This window comes from Ammodytes marinus, assembly GCF_949987685.1.
Source record: "Ammodytes marinus genome assembly, chromosome: 1".
Taxonomy (NCBI): Eukaryota; Metazoa; Chordata; class Actinopteri; order Uranoscopiformes; family Ammodytidae; genus Ammodytes; species Ammodytes marinus.
The window spans coordinates 15,780,880-15,798,849 of record NC_137230.1 but is presented as its reverse complement, the minus strand read 5'-3'; the positions used below and the strand labels follow the sequence as shown (position 1 = coordinate 15,798,849).

Genomic DNA, 17,970 nt, shown 5'->3' with positions numbered 1-17,970 from the left:
AACAGTCCTCAGCACCTCCCTGCTCTGCTGTCTTTTATACTGCCAAAGCATGAAAAGGCTGCTATGAGGCATACAATAGACACAGTGATAGATCAACTCTGAGTGAACAAGATAAGTGTGGGTGAATAGCTTCACAAATCTTAATATTGTTCAGGTAAGATAATGTCAACGTTGAAATCATGTCAAGGATTTAAAAAAAATTCACAATGTGACATTAAGGCTACTTAACTTCAAAGGTGTAATGCGGAGAATATGGCTATCAATGTCTGTTTAATTCTCATCTGAAATCAGTACTTGGTTTTACTGGCAACACAGTTCATAACACTTTTATGGTCATTTGCAAATGAAGTTGGCAGGTATTCATTGGCAAGTCTTTAAAATGTGAAGGCAATATGGAGGCATCCTTTAAAAATGACTCAAGCTTCTCCTGTCAAGAAACGGCACCGTGTTGGCCATTTCCTGTAGCTGGTCTCAGCATTATATTCGTCAAGGGTGCCCTTATTCACGGTGTGGCAGTAAAAGAGAGAACAGCAGTTTGTCTTTTTATGCATCACATGTCAGGCAGCTACAGGGAACAGAGTGTATCTCCAAGCCTGCTGTGAGCGACAGGCTATCACAAAGCCAATCTCAAGAACCCTACAGTGTTTGTTCCTGTTGTATCTTATTGTATTATTCAAAATCATGGAAATCAAACTGATGGAATACAGTATTGTTTCAAATATATTTTTCACAGACAAACGCAACTCCACAGTTGCTAATTGGAGGTGGCTTCGGAAAAAGAAACCTATGACTAAGCTGTTTTCAACAACTGTGCTCGTTCGACAACAAACAAACTCTTTCAGTATCAACGTGAAAATGTCTAGTAGCAAACGGGCAGCTAAGAGGCATCATTCAGTTTTACGTTTGAAACAGCAGAATGTTATTGTCTAATTTGACCAATTATGTACTGTTTTGATACAAATGCAATGTTTAATGCAGAATATTAATACCATCAATAGCATCAATAGTTTACAAACATTAAGGTCAAACTGCAACATAAGCCTGCGAATTGAAAACACGTCACCATGAAACCTATAAATAATATGTGCCTTTAACAAAGACACATACGACTGAAGACTAGTCAGTAATGTAACCCAACACCAAATACATGTAGCATCAAATAACAGTAAAGCGAAGGGGGGAAAAAAAACTTACCTTTTCATTTTTCACCTTTTTTAACGTCTTGCATTCAGTATTACCATTTTCCACCTCCTCTGGTTCAGTTTTTGTGGCAAATACTGGTAGTATCCCAACAGGTTCAAGTGCAATATTCCCCATTTGATTGGCTTCTGCCAAGTCTTTTGATTGTGCGATCTCAAAGGACGCATTACGACTATTCCCCAAAGCCACTTGGGCTTGAGACACAACATCCTTCTCTGCAGCAGCTATTGCCACTACTGGGGCTCCATCTGTTTTGTCCTTCTTACTTTTCCCACTCGCCCCTTCTTTCTCTTTTTTACCACTCAGAACACCTCTGGAGGCTTTGCCTACTTTCTCCATGTTCTTCCCAGTGGTGGAGTTGTTGCTAGCAGGTCCTGTACTTGCTGCTGTGCCTGTTGGCTCCCCTTGAGTCCGTCCCGTAGTTTCTTTTTTGCCTGCATCTCCAGCCGAAGCTTTGCTACTATTGTCTTTAGAGTTCTTACTGCGCTTGTATTTGGATTTACTTTCCTTGCCTTGAGAGCCAGACACTGGACTAACAAACCGGATGTTGTCAGGTAATGCTGCCACTGCACTGGGTGGTGCCGCCATGCCGTCCTTGGTGCCAGACATTTCAAGCTTGTCCTTCTCTAAGTCAGCGTCAAGGTCAATAATCAGATTTCCAACACCAATATCCCACTCATCACCGCTATCATAAGTGTCCACCGCGTTAGAGTCCACACCTTTCCCGCCTGCAGTGCCACCACTTAGGGACATTTTAGTGCCAACGGCCCAGGATTGCCTCAGTGAGGTCCGACACCCTCTCAGATGGTTGGGACTCAAGGGCAAGGGCTAGAGAATCCTCACGGTTTACTTGTTCCTTTTCCATTTGACCACATTGTGCCCTAGAAAGAAAAGAGATGGGAGTTAGTATAATAATTCTGACATATAACTCATACTACTACATATTTGCCATCTTGCGACAGAACATTTCACTAGGTACAAAACAAAACAATTTGATCACGAGCCAGTAATTCTCTAATGATCAATGTGCAAACCACTATGGTAATACCCACTGGTGTGACAGCACTGCTCCAAAACCTTCATAATCACTTCCCTACAGTCACCATGGCAACCATGGGAAATGTAGCTTGAATCCTGCTTTGACAGCCAAGGTGGCCCCACCGTTCTGAATGACTAGTTCTCTTTTCACCAGGCACTGCTGATAGTGTCACTGCTGATAAATAAGGAGTAGCTGGCCTCACACACCCATACATGGTTCATGGAGCCGTGCCTTTTCAACTCAAGCACACAATGGTAATCTTGCATTTACAGAGGAGCTTAAAAAGATGAATGAACCAGTGTATGCCTCATGAGAACGCCAATGTGTTGTATTTGCTTATACAGTATAACTCAATGGTCACCATGTTTGACATCTTTCACCAAATGAATTCCAGGACAGATCCCACTTGAATTTCATTTTGGACATTTGGGAACAATTCTACATATCAACATAAAACATCTTGTTAGCTTGTCCTTCAGAATAGAGCACCAAGAAATTAAGGAACAGACTCATTTTTATATCAAATATGTCCTTATAGAGTAGCATGTTTTTCTTATTAGACTGAAGGTCCTTTGTATCTACAGTAAACTACTACAAATCTCTCTTAAAAAAATATGACGTTGATTGATTGTAGCAGGAAACATTTGATTATCAATTTGAACATTCCTTTGTGTGTTTGATAGTAATGAGTGGTTATTAAAAAGGTCGTAGATTTTTATTATTTTATTAAAATGTAAAACGCTTTGAGTTTCCATTGTGAATAACACATGCTATGTAAATATACAGTTTGCCTTGGCAGCTGAATCAGTATCGTGTCACCTCTTTGATACTTGCTTTGAGGGGACGCCAATAAATGTGTCATTTGAAACACCACAACCAATGGTATTTGGAAAAGGAAATGCTCTTCTGTGAGGGGAAAACATTGGAGTTTCTTCAAATATATTGATAAATTATGAAAATGAGGAATGAAACTTGACAAGCCAACAGCTTATTGTTCACCACATTGTGCACCACTACTGCTAACAGTTTGATTGAAGGACTTTTGGTAGACCCTGGACGGTTTACAAGACATATTTAGTTGATACTGCTATTTTTGAGTCCAATTTCTGAAAACCTTGTGCTTACAGTCCTTTGAGAACCCACTACATGCATGTAAATTATTAAAACCTTTGAAACTCATCTCTCCTTGCGGTAAAGTATGTGGATGGATAAGGCAGCCTGAGCACAAAGACTCCTGCAGGGCTGTACGCTTATTTTTTTAGGTGGTAGCACTGGTGCTAGCAAGCGAAAAAATTGCAGTAGCACAAAAATTAATTTGGTAGCACACAAAGTATGATCGAAAATTTGCATAACCTTAACCCTTGCATTTCACTGTAATTACCTTTGAGCCTGTCATCTTGGTCTCCTTTGAGATTCTCAATTAATATTATATCCTAGTGTGTGCAGTAATAATTGTAGAAGAATGAATAGGGGTGCACTGATTGCAATTTAGACAAAAGAATCTAACCTGCCAATTGCAATTTTTTGCTGATTCAGAATTATTTTTCCCCATAAAAATAATATCTATATCTAGATATGTTTTGTACATATAATTATTATATTAATAATAATATATTTTTTTAGAAAATGTCCTTCTGTTAATTAAAACCAAACTTTAAAACATTAAACATAGCCTATTAAATAAATAAGTATACATATTGGCACAATTTAGGATAAATTAAATAGGTTATTGTGAATGTGTTGGAAGTTGTTCTTCAGTGGCTTATTTCAAACTTAGTTTTTAGACTACTGTTGACTTTTCTCTGCAGCTGAATGAGTTGCCTTTCTAGCTAGAGCACTGCAGGGCTGTGAAGCGCTAACTTCCTGTTCTTACCGGCTTCAAAATAAAAGTCAACTCACGTTTGGCTAGTAACAGGCTTTTAACGTGAAGGCGCACAGGAAATGATCGGTTTGCACACGCGCTAACTTAACTGCGGTAATCTCCTGCCGGTTATTACCGTTGGTGAGGTTTTACGGTAGAAAAGCTGCACGAGCACAGATCCCGAGGACACATATCTTTCACCAGCCAAAGTGAAGGGTGGACTCAATAACTTACTTGCCTAAGACTACATTTACCCCCATTTGGAGTGTTAATGTAGAGCCCTCTAAGCAGTGTTGTGCATCTCTCCTCTGTGTTTCAAAGACAGCCCCTCCTCATTATCAACTAGCACTAGTGCGAATGGACTTGTATTCATCATCGCACGTGATCAATTTCAGTAGCAAATGCGATCAAAACTGTCGCACTGTACAGCCCTGCTCCTGAGGGGTGTAAAGGGTGATGAGATCAATACTGCCTCATGCAGACATGAATTCTGATGACTCTTTCTTTGCTCCAGAGACCTGACTGACAAAATACAGCCAAACTAGGGATGGCCGATTCGATCCAGTATCGTGTCCGATATGGCCGAAATCTGCGTATCAGATATCGGACTGACAGCTCCGATATAAAAAAAATAAAAAAATAATTTAATTAATTTTGTTTTTTTTGTTTTTTTTTTACTATGAAAGAGCGAAAGAGCCGTGCGAGCAAGTGCCGACGTTCGGTGGAGGGAGCGAGGACACCACTTTCTAATTTGACATACAATACATATCAGTTTGTTACCCAGTGAGCTAACCAAAGCTAACCCAAGTCAAGGAAGTGGAGAGGCTTCTGCACTGTGACAAATTCTATTATGTAAAATACAGCCAGAGAGAGGAAGACTGTTTAGACAAACAGACCACCACATATTCTAGTGGGTCAGAAGTGATCATTGAGAAGGATTTTTTTTGTATGACTATAATTCTGCCTATATGCATTTGTGTATATTTCTTGCTCTTTTAAATTAGAATTGCTTAAAGGCCTACTTCACCGGTTTGAATATGAAGGTGTATTGAATTCTGAGATCCTATGTAGTATAATTGTGCAAAAAAAATTTAAATTGGTTCATCCTAGCCTGAGAAAAGGCAGAAAGAGCGTTTTTTTAACCCTATATTAATCTTACTGTGACATCACAGTAAGATAAATATAGGGTTAAAAAAAAAACCTTACTTTGTAAATATTACTGTGATTTCTCCTACTGTGACATCACAGTAATATTTACAAAGTATTTTTTTTTAAAAAAACACTCTTTCTGCCTTTTCTCAGGCTAGGATGAACCGATTTTTTTTTTTTTTGCACATTTATACTACATAGGATCTCAGAATTCAATACACCTTCATATTCCCACCGGTGAAGTAGGCCTTTAAGCCTTCCTAGCTTTACACATAACATCACATCAATTTTTTATAACAATTATGATATCGTATCGGACAGTATCGGTATCGGCTGATATCCAAAACCCAGATATCGGAATCGGATCGGGACTAAAAATAGTGGATTGGTGCATCCCTAAGCCAAACAGTAGACAGACTTTTTAATCTAATTTATCGAACTGTTATGTTACTTTTTTGAAATTGGTAGCCACTGTGTATTTTTTGTTAAATTTCTGGTGAATATCTTCTTTCTGCTGTATTTTAGTGAGCAAACATTTGCTGATTAATGTATGAATATTCATGCCATGGATGCATCCTTGATTAGAACTCACAAGCAACTAAACACATTATTTCAACAAAGGAACAACTAAAATTCACATTGCTTAAAACATTAGGAACTTTTACCATATTGTTAGTTACTGAGATATCAAGTCTACTTGTTAAAAGGTGTTTTAAGAATGATAATTTAAATCCTACTTTTTAATTAAATTACAAACCGTAGACTATGAAGACACTTAAACCACAAACTATAAACTTATTACACATTCAGCTCACATCCCAAGACTATTAGCCGTGTGTAAATATGGCTTCTCCTGATGGTTTTATCAATTCAAATCCTGAAACCTCGCTAATAACTATGACCGCATCCAAAAAGACTTCATCCGCATATTTTCTGCTTCTTTACATTATTCTCGATGATTAAAAAAGACCAAAGCAATATTCTATACCCATCCGTCCAGTTATGAGATAGGGCTGGGTATCGTCAAGGACTTCGCGATACGATACTAGGGATGCACCGAAATGCAAATTCTTGGCCGAAACCGAATAAAATTAAACAGTTGGCTGAAAGACCAAAACCGAATACCGAAAGAGGCTTTTGCAGTTTTGTTTATTATTTAGTCAATTCTTTCAACATTGCATACATGAACTCCCAAATGTTCTCCTCAAACATAGCCTACAACTAAAAAGCAACCCTAAATAAATAAATGAACAGTAAAACCTTCCAATCTAAGAGTAAAATTAACATTTTACTAGGAATTAATTTGTGAACCACTCACTGATTTTTACCTCGACTTATATGAGGATGAATCTACAAAAAGATCGATTTATTGCATTTTTTCATTTTTTGCGGTGCAGTGCAGGTTGAGTTGCTCTAAAAAAACTGCACCACAGCTCCCACCGTAATGTTCAGACTTCAGAATTTGCATCAAAGCCCTGATCATAACAATGAGAGGCATTAAACGATGTCCATGCTTAGGAGGTGATAGTAACTTTTTCGTCTGTAGACTGAAACTAACGGGGGGAGGCGGCTCGCTGGACATATATTTAGTCGCGCTGTCAGTTTGCCGACATGGCTCTGTGTATTCAGGCTCGAGAAATGCAATCAGATCGTTTTCCCCCAACAGCGCTAAAGGACAGGATATCTCCGGTTATCATTTTAGCTGTCAAACTAAAGTTTTTTTTGCGCGGCGGCCCTCACCGGTGAGGTGTCTCTGTGAATGACACTGTTACCAACTGTCACACTGTCACAGAGTTTCACCGGGTGAATTGCTGCTTCGCTCGCGCAGTGTTTCTAAGGTGATTAAACATCAGTCTTGGACGAGTGTTTTAACTTTATGCTGCATAAAGCATTGCACTGTCTGCGCCGTATTTCATCCAGTTTGAAAAAATGCTCCCACACTGGACTCTGACATTTTCATGCACGCTCCAAACTGCTCCTGCTGCGCGCTCACAAAGAGACACGGTTACGTCTCTCTTTACTGCCATTTGCTGGTTTACAAGCGCGCAGCTCTTTTAAAAACATATTTCCTTAGTGTCATTTAGTTCGCCAATTTTTGGTAATGTTGTTCGGCTTTTTAACTGTTTCGGGCCAAAACCGAAAATGACTTATTTTGCCATTTTCGGCCGAACTTTTTCGGTGGCCGAACATACATACGGCCATGATACGCATCCCTATACGATACGTATCACGATACACTGGTCGATGTATCACGATATATTGCGATATTCCACATACAAGTTGCCTTGTTAAACACAACAGCAAAATATATTTATAATTGCTAGGGCTGGCCCGAATGCCATTTTTCAGGCTTCGAATATTCGTTGGTTTTTCCGAGCGAATATTCGAATATTCGTTCCAGAAAAACACACCATCAAAAACAACATTAAAAAATATACAGTGTCGTGCGAAAGTTTGTGAACCCCTTGAGCCTTTTGGAATTTTATTTATTTTAACCATTATTAATAAATTTTTTTCAATACCAGTATTTTTTATATGAAATAACAGATGTTTGTTTATCAATTCAACATTTTTCTTTTCCAGAAATCAATTGTTAAAATAGATAAAACAAATTATTTGACAAATGTTGTATGTGCAAAAGTTTGTGAACCCTAAGCTGCATTGCTTAAATCGAGCAAGGTAAATACAATCAGGTGGGCCAAACTGATTGATGAAATAGACCAATGTAATGAGATATCTTGAGGGAAGAAATTGGGCGCCACTAGATAAAACAAAGATAAAACCAGGTCAGTTTAGGCCCACCAAACTGAACCCATACAGGTCAGACATGCTCAAAGGGGAAAAAATCTCAGAGGATCTCAGGAATAGAGTTTTGATGTTGCACATTTGTCTGGGGACAGCTATACATTCGTATAAAAAAGTTTGAGCTCCATCGGCCCACCGTGAGGCAAATCATCTACAAATGGAGAGCTTTAAGAGTGACTTAACATCTGCCTAGAAGTGGACTTCCTTCAAAAATATCCTCAAGCGCCACAAGAAAAGGGATTTTTCAGGTAAAAGCCAACCCACACATTACATCTGGAGATTTGCAGACCATTTGCCACCACCATTCTTCACTTGGGAGAAGGTTCTCTTGGTGGTAGGCAGAGTTGCGTTTCTGCCCAAACATGGCGGTTTTGGTTATGACCAAACAGATAAATTTTGGACTAATCTGTCCACAGAATAAGACTTCAGGTATCTCCAGGTGCTCTCTGGCAAAGCTGTGAAAAGCAGTTTTGTTCTTTTTTGAGAGCAGAGGCTTCTTCAGCAACCATCCCATGAAAGCCATTTTGACTGAGTTTTCTTCTTATTGTGGAACCATGCACATCTGTCCCAGATGTTGCAAGAGAGGTCTGCAAATCACTAGATGTAATGTGTGGGTTGGCTTTTAACTAAAAAAATACTTTTCTTGTGGCGCTTGAAGATATTTTTGAAGGAAGTCCACTTCTAGGCAGATGTTTAGTCACTCGTAAAGCTCTCCATTTGTAGATGATTTGCCTCACGGTGGACCGATGGAGCTCAAACTTTTTTTTAATTAATTTATAGCTGTCCCTAGACAAATGTGCAGCATCACAAGTCTATTCCTGAGATCTTCTGAGATTTCTTTCCCTTTTAGCATCTCTGACCTGTATGGGTTCAGTTTGGTGGGCCTAAACTGACCAGGTTTTATCTTTGTTTTATCTAGTGGCTCCCAATTTCTTCCCTAAAGATCTCTCATTACATTGGTCTATTTCATCAATCAATTTGGCCCACCTGATTGTGTTTACCTTGCTCGATTTAAGCAATGCAGCTTAGGGTTCACAAACTTTTGCACATACAACATTTGTCAAATAATTTGTTTTAACTGTTTTAACAGTTGATTTCTGGAAAAGAAAAATGTTGAATTGATAAACAAACATCTATTATTTACGGAGCCCCTAAAGGGACATGGAGGAAAAAAAAATTTTTGGTAAAAAAAAAAAAAAAAAAAAAAAATCAAACTCGAGATCTCGAGTTCAAACTCGAGATCTCGAGTTTGAACTCGAGATCTCGAGTTTGAAGTCAAGATCTCGAGTTTGAAGTCAAGATCTCGAGTTTAAAGTCAAGATCTCGAGTTCAAAGTCGAGATCTCGACTTTGCCTTCAAACCTCTCTCACCGTCACCAATGGTCCATGCATCAAAGGCATATCAATTAATTTATGGGAAACCACACAATAGTGTCATGGAGGAGTACTTGGAGCATTCTTTTCTCACACTAACACCAAACTACAACCTATTTGGCCTAAATCTAACGTTTATTATGCACATTGGAGAGAAAAGTGACAATGATTCACTTCATTTTGGCGCACCATGGACCGAGAGCGGAGGTCTAATTGTCAACACACACACACACACACACACACACACACACACACACACACACACACACACACACACACACACAATATGTAGACGGTATACATTTGACTATATCAAAACGTGAACGTTTCCAAGACACAATGCCGCCTACACTACACCTGAGGAGAACTCTGTTTGGCTGTATTGGCTGGTCTGATGAAGGCTATAATTTGCACCGGATTAGACTATGTCCGCGTTCTCCAGTGACTCCATATGATCGGATCTTGAAGCACTCACAATAGTGCAGGCAAAATATGAAATTCAACCGGATTATGCGAACTTTCTATTTTTCCTCACTTGGAGAGAGAAAAAGCGCTGTTCCTGTGCGCTCTGGCACTACACCAGCTGTGCCCGCCTTGAGCCTCAAACTGTGTCTTAATAGAAAAGATAACTGCAGGTCATATGACAAAACTAGCGATTGGACTAAGTTAGTAAAGCCTCATTCACACTTTCAGCCTTTCCCAGGAAGGGATCGTGTGTGAATAAAACACAGTCTGGACTACAATAATAATAATTAAATAAAAAAGCTAATTTTTTTCTCTTCCGTTCTGAGGGAAGCTTTCGTGCGTAAATGTGCCACACCGCTACATGCCTACATGTTTGTCTCTGTGTACAAATGAAACAATCGATCGCTGATTATAAAAACTAAATTAAACTAATAGTTTGAGGAGAGTCTGCACTGGTGATTTCTAATTATAGCAGAAATTCCTCTGCTGTGCGCTGGGGAGAAACAGCGCCTGATTTGTTTTGCCTCGCACACGGTCGAGAGAGATAAGAGGCTTCACCCGACGGCACATGTTATTCATCTATTGCACCCAAAAAATCACAAATTTTAACTAAACAGCAGCAAAACTGTGAGGATCGCGTGGCGCTGTCCAATGTGCAGATCTGGAGCAGAATAGTTACCAGCGTGTCTGTTTCTCCCCAGCGCACAGCAAAGGAAGTTCTGCTATAGGCTATTAAAAATACGCCAGTCCAGACTCTGTGTTTTATTCACACACGATCCCTTCCTGGGAAAGGCTTAATTAGGCTTTACTAACCTAGTCCGATCGCTAGTTTTGTCATATGACCTGCAGTTATCTTTTCTATTAAGACGCAGTTTGAGGCTCACGCCGGGCACAGGTGTAGTGCTGCCAGAGCGCACGGGAACAGCGCTTTTTCTCTCTCCAAGTGAAGAAAAATAGAAAGTTCGCATAATCCAATTGAATTTCATATTTTGCCTGCACTATTGTGAGTGCTTCAAGATCCGATCATATGGAGTCACTGGAGAACGCGGACATAGTCTAATCCGGTGCAAATTACTCTTTGCGACTCATAATAGCCTTCATCAGACCAGCCAATACAGCCAAACAGAGTTCTCCTCAAGTGTAGGCGGCATTGTGTCTTGGAAACGTTCACGTTTTGATATAGTCAAATGTATACCGTCTACATATTGTGTGTGTGTGTGTGTGTGTGTGTGTGTGTGTGTGTGTGTGTGTGTGTGTTGACAATTAGACCTCCGCTCTCGGTCCATGGTGCGCCAAAATGAAGTGAATCATTGTCACTTTTCTCTCCAATGTGCATAATAAACGTTAGATTTAGGCCAAATAGGTTGTAGTTTGGTGTTAGTGTGAGAAAAGAATGCTCCAAGTACTCCTCCATGACACTATTGTGTGGTTTCCCATAAATTAATTGATATGCCTTTGATGCATGGACCATTGGTGACGGTGAGAGAGGTTTGAAGGCAAAGTCGAGATCTCGACTTTGAACTCGAGATCTTGACTTTAAACTCGAGATCTTGACTTCAAACTCGAGATCTCGAGTTCAAACTCGAGATCTCGAGTTTGAACTCGAGATCTCGAGTTTGATTTTTTTTTTTTTTTTTTTTTTTTACCAAAAATTTTTTTTTCCTCCATGTCCCTTTAGGGGCTCCGTAATTATTTCATATAAAAAGTACTGGTATTGAAAAAAATTAATTAATAATGGTTAAAATAAATACAATTCCAAAAGGCTCAAGGGGTTCACAAACTTTCGCACGACACTGTATATATATATATATTTAAAAAACAAATAAAAAAAACCGTTAATAATCCCTATATACTCCCTGGAACCGATTTTGACAGTATCTGCATATTTTGTTGAAGATTTACACGCTCGGAGGTGAAGTAATGGATGCGCTATGACACTTAGTGATGCAATATCCTCCTAAATGAGCAATACTACTACTACTCAGGGTTCGACATAACGTATAGCCCGATGGCCCGGGGCCAGTAAAATCATATGCAGGGCAAGTTGATTGGCCAGGCACTGTCCCGCCCGGGCCAGTGACTGGCCAATCACAGTTCAGTATCTTTTTGTTGACTACATCATGGTTCATTGAAATGCGCGTTGAGAGTCGGAATGAAAGCAGAGTTTATTTAAGACTCAATATAATAAACCTAATATAAAATATATTTTTTAATGAAAGGCCAGTGGACAACCGATGCGTGGGCGTTTTGACAGGCGGAGCAACAAGCGGGTGCACTCTCGCTCCGTTGGCAGAGCTGCCTGCTGTCCGCCTGCGAGTCGACAAATTAATCGACTTGCTTTGCCCCCTTTCTTTCTTCCCACAGCAGAGGTTGAGGTGCAGAAAATGATAACTGCGCTTTTCCTTTATCTGCCGCCGTAATGTTACAGTATTTGCATCCAAGCCCCAATGGTAATACAAATGAGAGGCTTTATTTAAACGCTGTGAATGCGTCTCCGGTGATTGTGTCGGTTGTAGACAGAAACGAACGGAGGGACTCCGCTCACTGTACAGTTCCTATAGTCACGCAGTTTGGCACTGTGTTTTCAGGCTCGAGACATTCATTCAGATCGCGGAAGTCTTTCCCATTGAAATCGCTAACGGGGAGAATATCCCCGGTTATTATTTTAGCCACAAACCACAGTTCTTCTGTGCGACGGCTCACTCGCTGGCGAGATCACACGGTGAAACGCTGCTGTGATCGGACGAAGGCATTGTGTGTTTCTAAGGTGATTTAACGTCATAGTCTTAGACGAGCGTTTAACTTATGCTGCATATTTTGCACTGCATTGTTTTTATCAATAGTTTGAAAAAATGGTCCCACACCGGACTCTTATGTGAAGCTGACACTTAATGGAGAAGTGACACTCCTGCAGCGCGCTCACGACCAGACGTGAACTCACATACACGGTGAAATCTCCCATTAAAAAAACGGCATAACCCACTGATTTTCGGATTTCTATTCTATTTTTAAAGTCAACTTGAGCGCAAGTGGAAAACCGGTCATTCGGTCGACACATTCACATCCCTAATGCATAGAGAAAGTAATAAAAACAGCCTACCACACCACAAAGAATGATCAGACCTTCATCTCTTATTTTTTTTTAATGTTTGAACATGACTTCTGCAGGTGAACTATTCATTAAACTGCCCAAATTCAAGAATAAAAACAACCATCAAACTACTGGCCGACTCTTTCAACATACTTTCAGTTGTAGGCTTCTAATTCAATATGTTTGCCTGGTTTTATATTATGTCATTTATGTGTATGAGCAATATCAACATTTCATATAATTAACTAAAAGAAAAATAACCAAATCTAAAGGGAATATATATACTGTTACAGTATAGATATTCCCTTTAGATCTGGTTATCTTTCTTTATTTTTCTAATACAGGTATTATAATTATTGACACTAAATTATGAAGAAAAAAAAATTGTGTGCAGGGCCAGTGAAAATATACAAGGGGCCAGTAAAACTCGGATCCACTGGCCCGGCGGGCCAGTAGGAAAAAAAAGTTATGTTGAACCCTGCTACTACTACAATATTACTAACTTTTATATCCAAATATAAAATGATTTGATGACATTATATTGCAATACTAGCTTCTTGCAAAATTTTTTTTTTAAAATTAAAAATAAAAAAATAAAATAAAAAAAAATATAAAAAAACGAAGCTCCGAATACTAATTTAAGCTCCGAATACTAATTTTCCGAACGAGTATTCGAATAATTCGGGCCAGCCCTAATAATTGCGTCTCACTGTATATTTGCTCTTGTCGCGCAGATAGTTTGCCGACATGGCACAATATATTCAGGCTCGAGAAATGCAATCAGAAAGCGGAAGCCTTTCCCCTCAACAACGTTAACGTGCAGGAATCCCCGACTATCATTTTACCCGTAAAGCCACAGAGCTTTTCTGCGCGGTGGCTCACACCGGCAAGTTCTCACAGTGAATGACACCGTTACCCACCGCCATCACAGTGTCTCACTCACACCATGTTTCACCGAGTGAAACGCTGCTTCAATCGCGCAAGGCTTTTGTGTTTCGGTGTAACATCCTGGACGAGCGTTTTAACTTTATGCTGAATAAACAATTGCACTGGAATCGCTGAAAGCGACAGTGTTCGGGCGGGGGCGGAGCGCAGGTGGAGACAGAAGGGTGCGCTGCATTTACTACACATGACCCGGCGTGCCGCACAATAACCGTTTTATTACGATTATCTTGTTTTCATGATCGAGGGAAGCCAAAATTGTAACCGAAATCGAAATTCAATTAATCGCCCAGCCCTACTGGACAGGAAACATTGAACATGAAAACACATCATTGTGCTTTTGTGTCACTGAACGTATGTAAATAAGGAGCATATGCACAACAAGTACTATGCCTTATTGTCAGTGAATACAAGGAACAGAAATGTATGAGGACAGTGAATCTTAAGTATATTTTTACAAACTAAATTAATCTAACTTCAATAGTCAGTATCCTAGAGGCTCAGGCCTGGGTTTGAATCTGACCTGTGGTTGTTCTCTGCATTTCATTCACTTTCTGCCCGATTTCATCTGTTTCTCTCCACTGTCAATAAAGCCTTGAAAAGCAAAAGAAAATATCAAAAAAATATCATAAAAAATTGATTTTTAGTTATAAAAGTCAATACTGATATTGCAAAACTAATTATCGCGATATATCGCCATATCGATTTTTTGACACAGCCCTATTATGAGACAACATAACAAGACTACGTTTTATCTTCCTTGGGATTTAAACTGAAAGATATGTTAAATACAAGAACTTAACGGTTACAGTATACCCATGTGAATGTCCTAATCTTTAAATTTGGGTTGTTGTTGTTGACGACAGAAAATGAGTTATTTTGCACTCATATCATTACTCAGTCCTCACAAGGACAACAGTACAAAATGGAAGCTGAAACACACAATGCACAGAGCTCACGTTGATTCAGTTAAGGGGCTATTCATATCAATCCCAGCAGTGACAGAGGTAAAACTGTTGAACAATGACTTGATCACCGTGACGGCTTATTCCTCACAGATGGCTCCTAAAAGGAATAACAGTCAATGGCAGGTTTTGGAGGGTGTGGAGATTCAGCTGTCCCTGTCTGACTGGGTAAACAGTTGTGAGGTGTAATTTGTCCAACACCTCCACAAAAGAAAAGTTGTAACTATCTGCAGTTGACCTACTGTACTGCCCTTAGCTGGAACTTGCAGCGCAAGCCCTTTTGAAAAAGCCCCACTGAGGAAATGTCCCAGCGAGTGCACTGTTGAGCGAAAGGCATGCAGGCTGTTCAACTCCCAGAGTGCTTGTCCTTTTCTCACAGATCCAGTTTCATTCAGCAATCCATCACCAATGCCACATAAGCTGCAATGAACAAAGTGTAGAAAAACACGGGGGAAAGTAGGGGTGTGAACGTTTACAAAAATGTCTAACCGTGTACACGACAGATTTTTTTCGTATACACGGTTAACCGTGACGTCATTGTCCTTGTGCACCCGCCGTCTTGTAGGCGCGCGCACACACAGACACACACGTTCGTTTGCCTGTAAACACACAGTTGACATTAACTACGCTTGTTTACACATACACTCAACAAAAATATAAACGCAACACTTTTGTTTTTGCTCCCATTTTTCATGAGATGGACTTAAAGATCTAAAATTCATTCCAGATACACAATATTACCATTTCTCTCAAACATTGTTCACAAATCTGTCTAAATGTGTGATAGTGAGCACTTCTGCTTTGCTGAGATAATCCATCCCACCTCACAGGTGTGCCACATCAAGATGCTGATCTGACATCATGATTAGTGCACAGGTGTGCCTTAGACTGTCCACAATAAAAGGCCACCCTGAAATGTGCAGTTTTGTCTCACAGCAAAATGCCACAGATGCCACAAGCATTGAGGGAGCGTGCAATTGGCATGCTGACAGCAGGAATGTCAACCAGATCTGTTGCTCGTGCATTGAATGTTAATTTCTCCACCATAAGCCGTCTCCAAAGGCGTTTCAGAGAATATGGCAGTACATCCAACCGGCCTCACAACCGCAGACCACGTGTAACCACACCAGCCCAGGACCTCCACATCCAGCAGGTTCACCTCCAAGATCGTCTGAGACCAGCCACTGAGACAGCTGCTGAAACAATTGGTTTGCATAACCAAACAATTTCTGAACAAACTGTCAGAAACCGTCTCAGGGAAGCTCAACTGCATGCTCATCGTCCTCATCGGGGTCTTGACCTGACTCCAGCTTGTCGCCGTAACAGACTTGAGTGGGCAAATGCTCACATTCGATGGCGTCTGGCACGTTGGAGAGGTGTTCTCTTCACGGATGAATCTCGGTTTACATTGTTCAGGGCAGATGGCAGACAGCGTGTGTGGCATCGTGTGGGTGAGCGCTTTGCTGATGTCAATGTTGTGGATCGAGTGGCCCATGGTGGTGGTGGGGTTATGGTATGGGCAGGCATCTGTTATGGACGAAGAACACAGGTGCATTTTATTGATGGCATTTTGAATGCACAGAGATACCGTGATGAGATCCTGAGGCCCATTGTTGTGCCATACATCCATGAACATCACCTCACGTTTCAGCAAGATAATGCACGGCCCCATGTTGCAAGGATCTGTACACAATTCTTGGAAGCTGAAAATGTCCCAGTTCTTGCATGGCCAGCATACTCACCGGACATGTCACCCATTGAGCATGTTTGGGATGTGCTTGACCGGCGTATACGACAGCGTGCACCACTTCCCACTAATATCCAGCAACTTCGCACAGCAATTGAAGAGGAGTGGACCAACATTCCACAGGCCACAATTGACAATCTGATAAACTCTAAGCGAAGAACATGTGTTGCACTGCATGGGGAAAATGGTGGTCACACCAGATACTGACTGGTTCTGAGTCCCCAGACCCCCAATAAAGCAAAAAAATGCACATTTCAGAGTGGCCTTTTATTGTGGACAGTCTAAGGCACACTTGTGCACTAATCATGATGTCAGATCAGCATCTTGATGTGGCACACCTGTGAGGTGGGATGGATTATCTCAGCAAAGCAGAAGTGCTCACTATCACACATTTAGACAGATTTCTGAACAATGTTTGAGAGAAATGGTAATATTGTGTATCTGGAATGAATTTTAGATCTTTAAGTCCATCTCATGAAAAATGGGAGCAAAAACAAAAGTGTTGCGTTTATATTTTTGTAGGTCCATGGCACAAACACACACACACACACACACACACACACACACACGTTCACCTGTCATATGCGCCGTCATTATCGCCCTTCATTAATTTCCTGATTAATATAGCACATTTCTACATGTCCACGTTTATGCAGGTTGAACAGGTGATATAAAGTTCGGGCTACTTACGAGCGTAGTTCACGTCAACAGGGTAACTTTAATCTTTAGGTTATCTTTCATCACTCTTCCAGTGGCTGTGAGTCGAGCCCCAACACGGCGACTCCCTGTCTCTGTGTGTGTGTGTGTGTGTGTGTGTGTGTGTGTGTGTGTGTGTGTGTGTGTGTGTGTGTGTGTGTGTGTGTGTGTGTGTGTGTGTGTGTGTGTGTGTGTGTGTGTGTGTGTGTGTGTGTGTGTGTGTGTGTGTGTGTGTGTGTGTGTGTGTGTGTGTGTGTGTGTGTGTGTGTGTGTGTGTGTGTGTGTGTGTGTGTGTGTGTGTGTGTGTGTGTGTGTGTGTGCGCCGATACACACACACTCACCGAGGGACAGACCGATTCGGCAGACTAGCTTTTATCATCCCCAATTAGTTTATTAGTGATGTAAAATCAATAAATACGTGTCTCCAGAACATATTTAAAAATTTGAAGAAAAAATGTTTTAAAACGGTTTTCGTTTATTGATTTTTCCTAAACCGTTATGATTTACTAAACGGTTACACGTGTACACCTCTAGGGGAAAGGGATCTCTGGTCGATTCGCAGTGAAACATAACTAAATCCGACCTGGTGTGATGAAGTTTTATGCATGGAACGCCAGAACATTAGAAAATGGGGGTT

At 40.5% G+C, this 17,970-nt stretch overlaps 1 protein-coding gene across 3 annotated transcripts in view; it reads right to left on the bottom strand.

The window, feature by feature from the left end:
- Positions 1 to 17,970, bottom strand: part of znf609b (zinc finger protein 609b) — a 140,791-nt gene that overhangs the window by 79,372 nt on the left and 43,449 nt on the right. For all 3 annotated transcript variants that reach the window (XM_080027310.1, XM_080027311.1, XM_080027312.1), the window contains exon 2: positions 1,195 to 2,081. In XM_080027310.1, coding sequence (XP_079883436.1) covers positions 1,195 to 1,953 — 759 coding nt within the window. In that variant the 5' untranslated portion in view covers positions 1,954 to 2,081. The remainder of the gene's footprint in view (positions 1 to 1,194; positions 2,082 to 17,970) is intronic.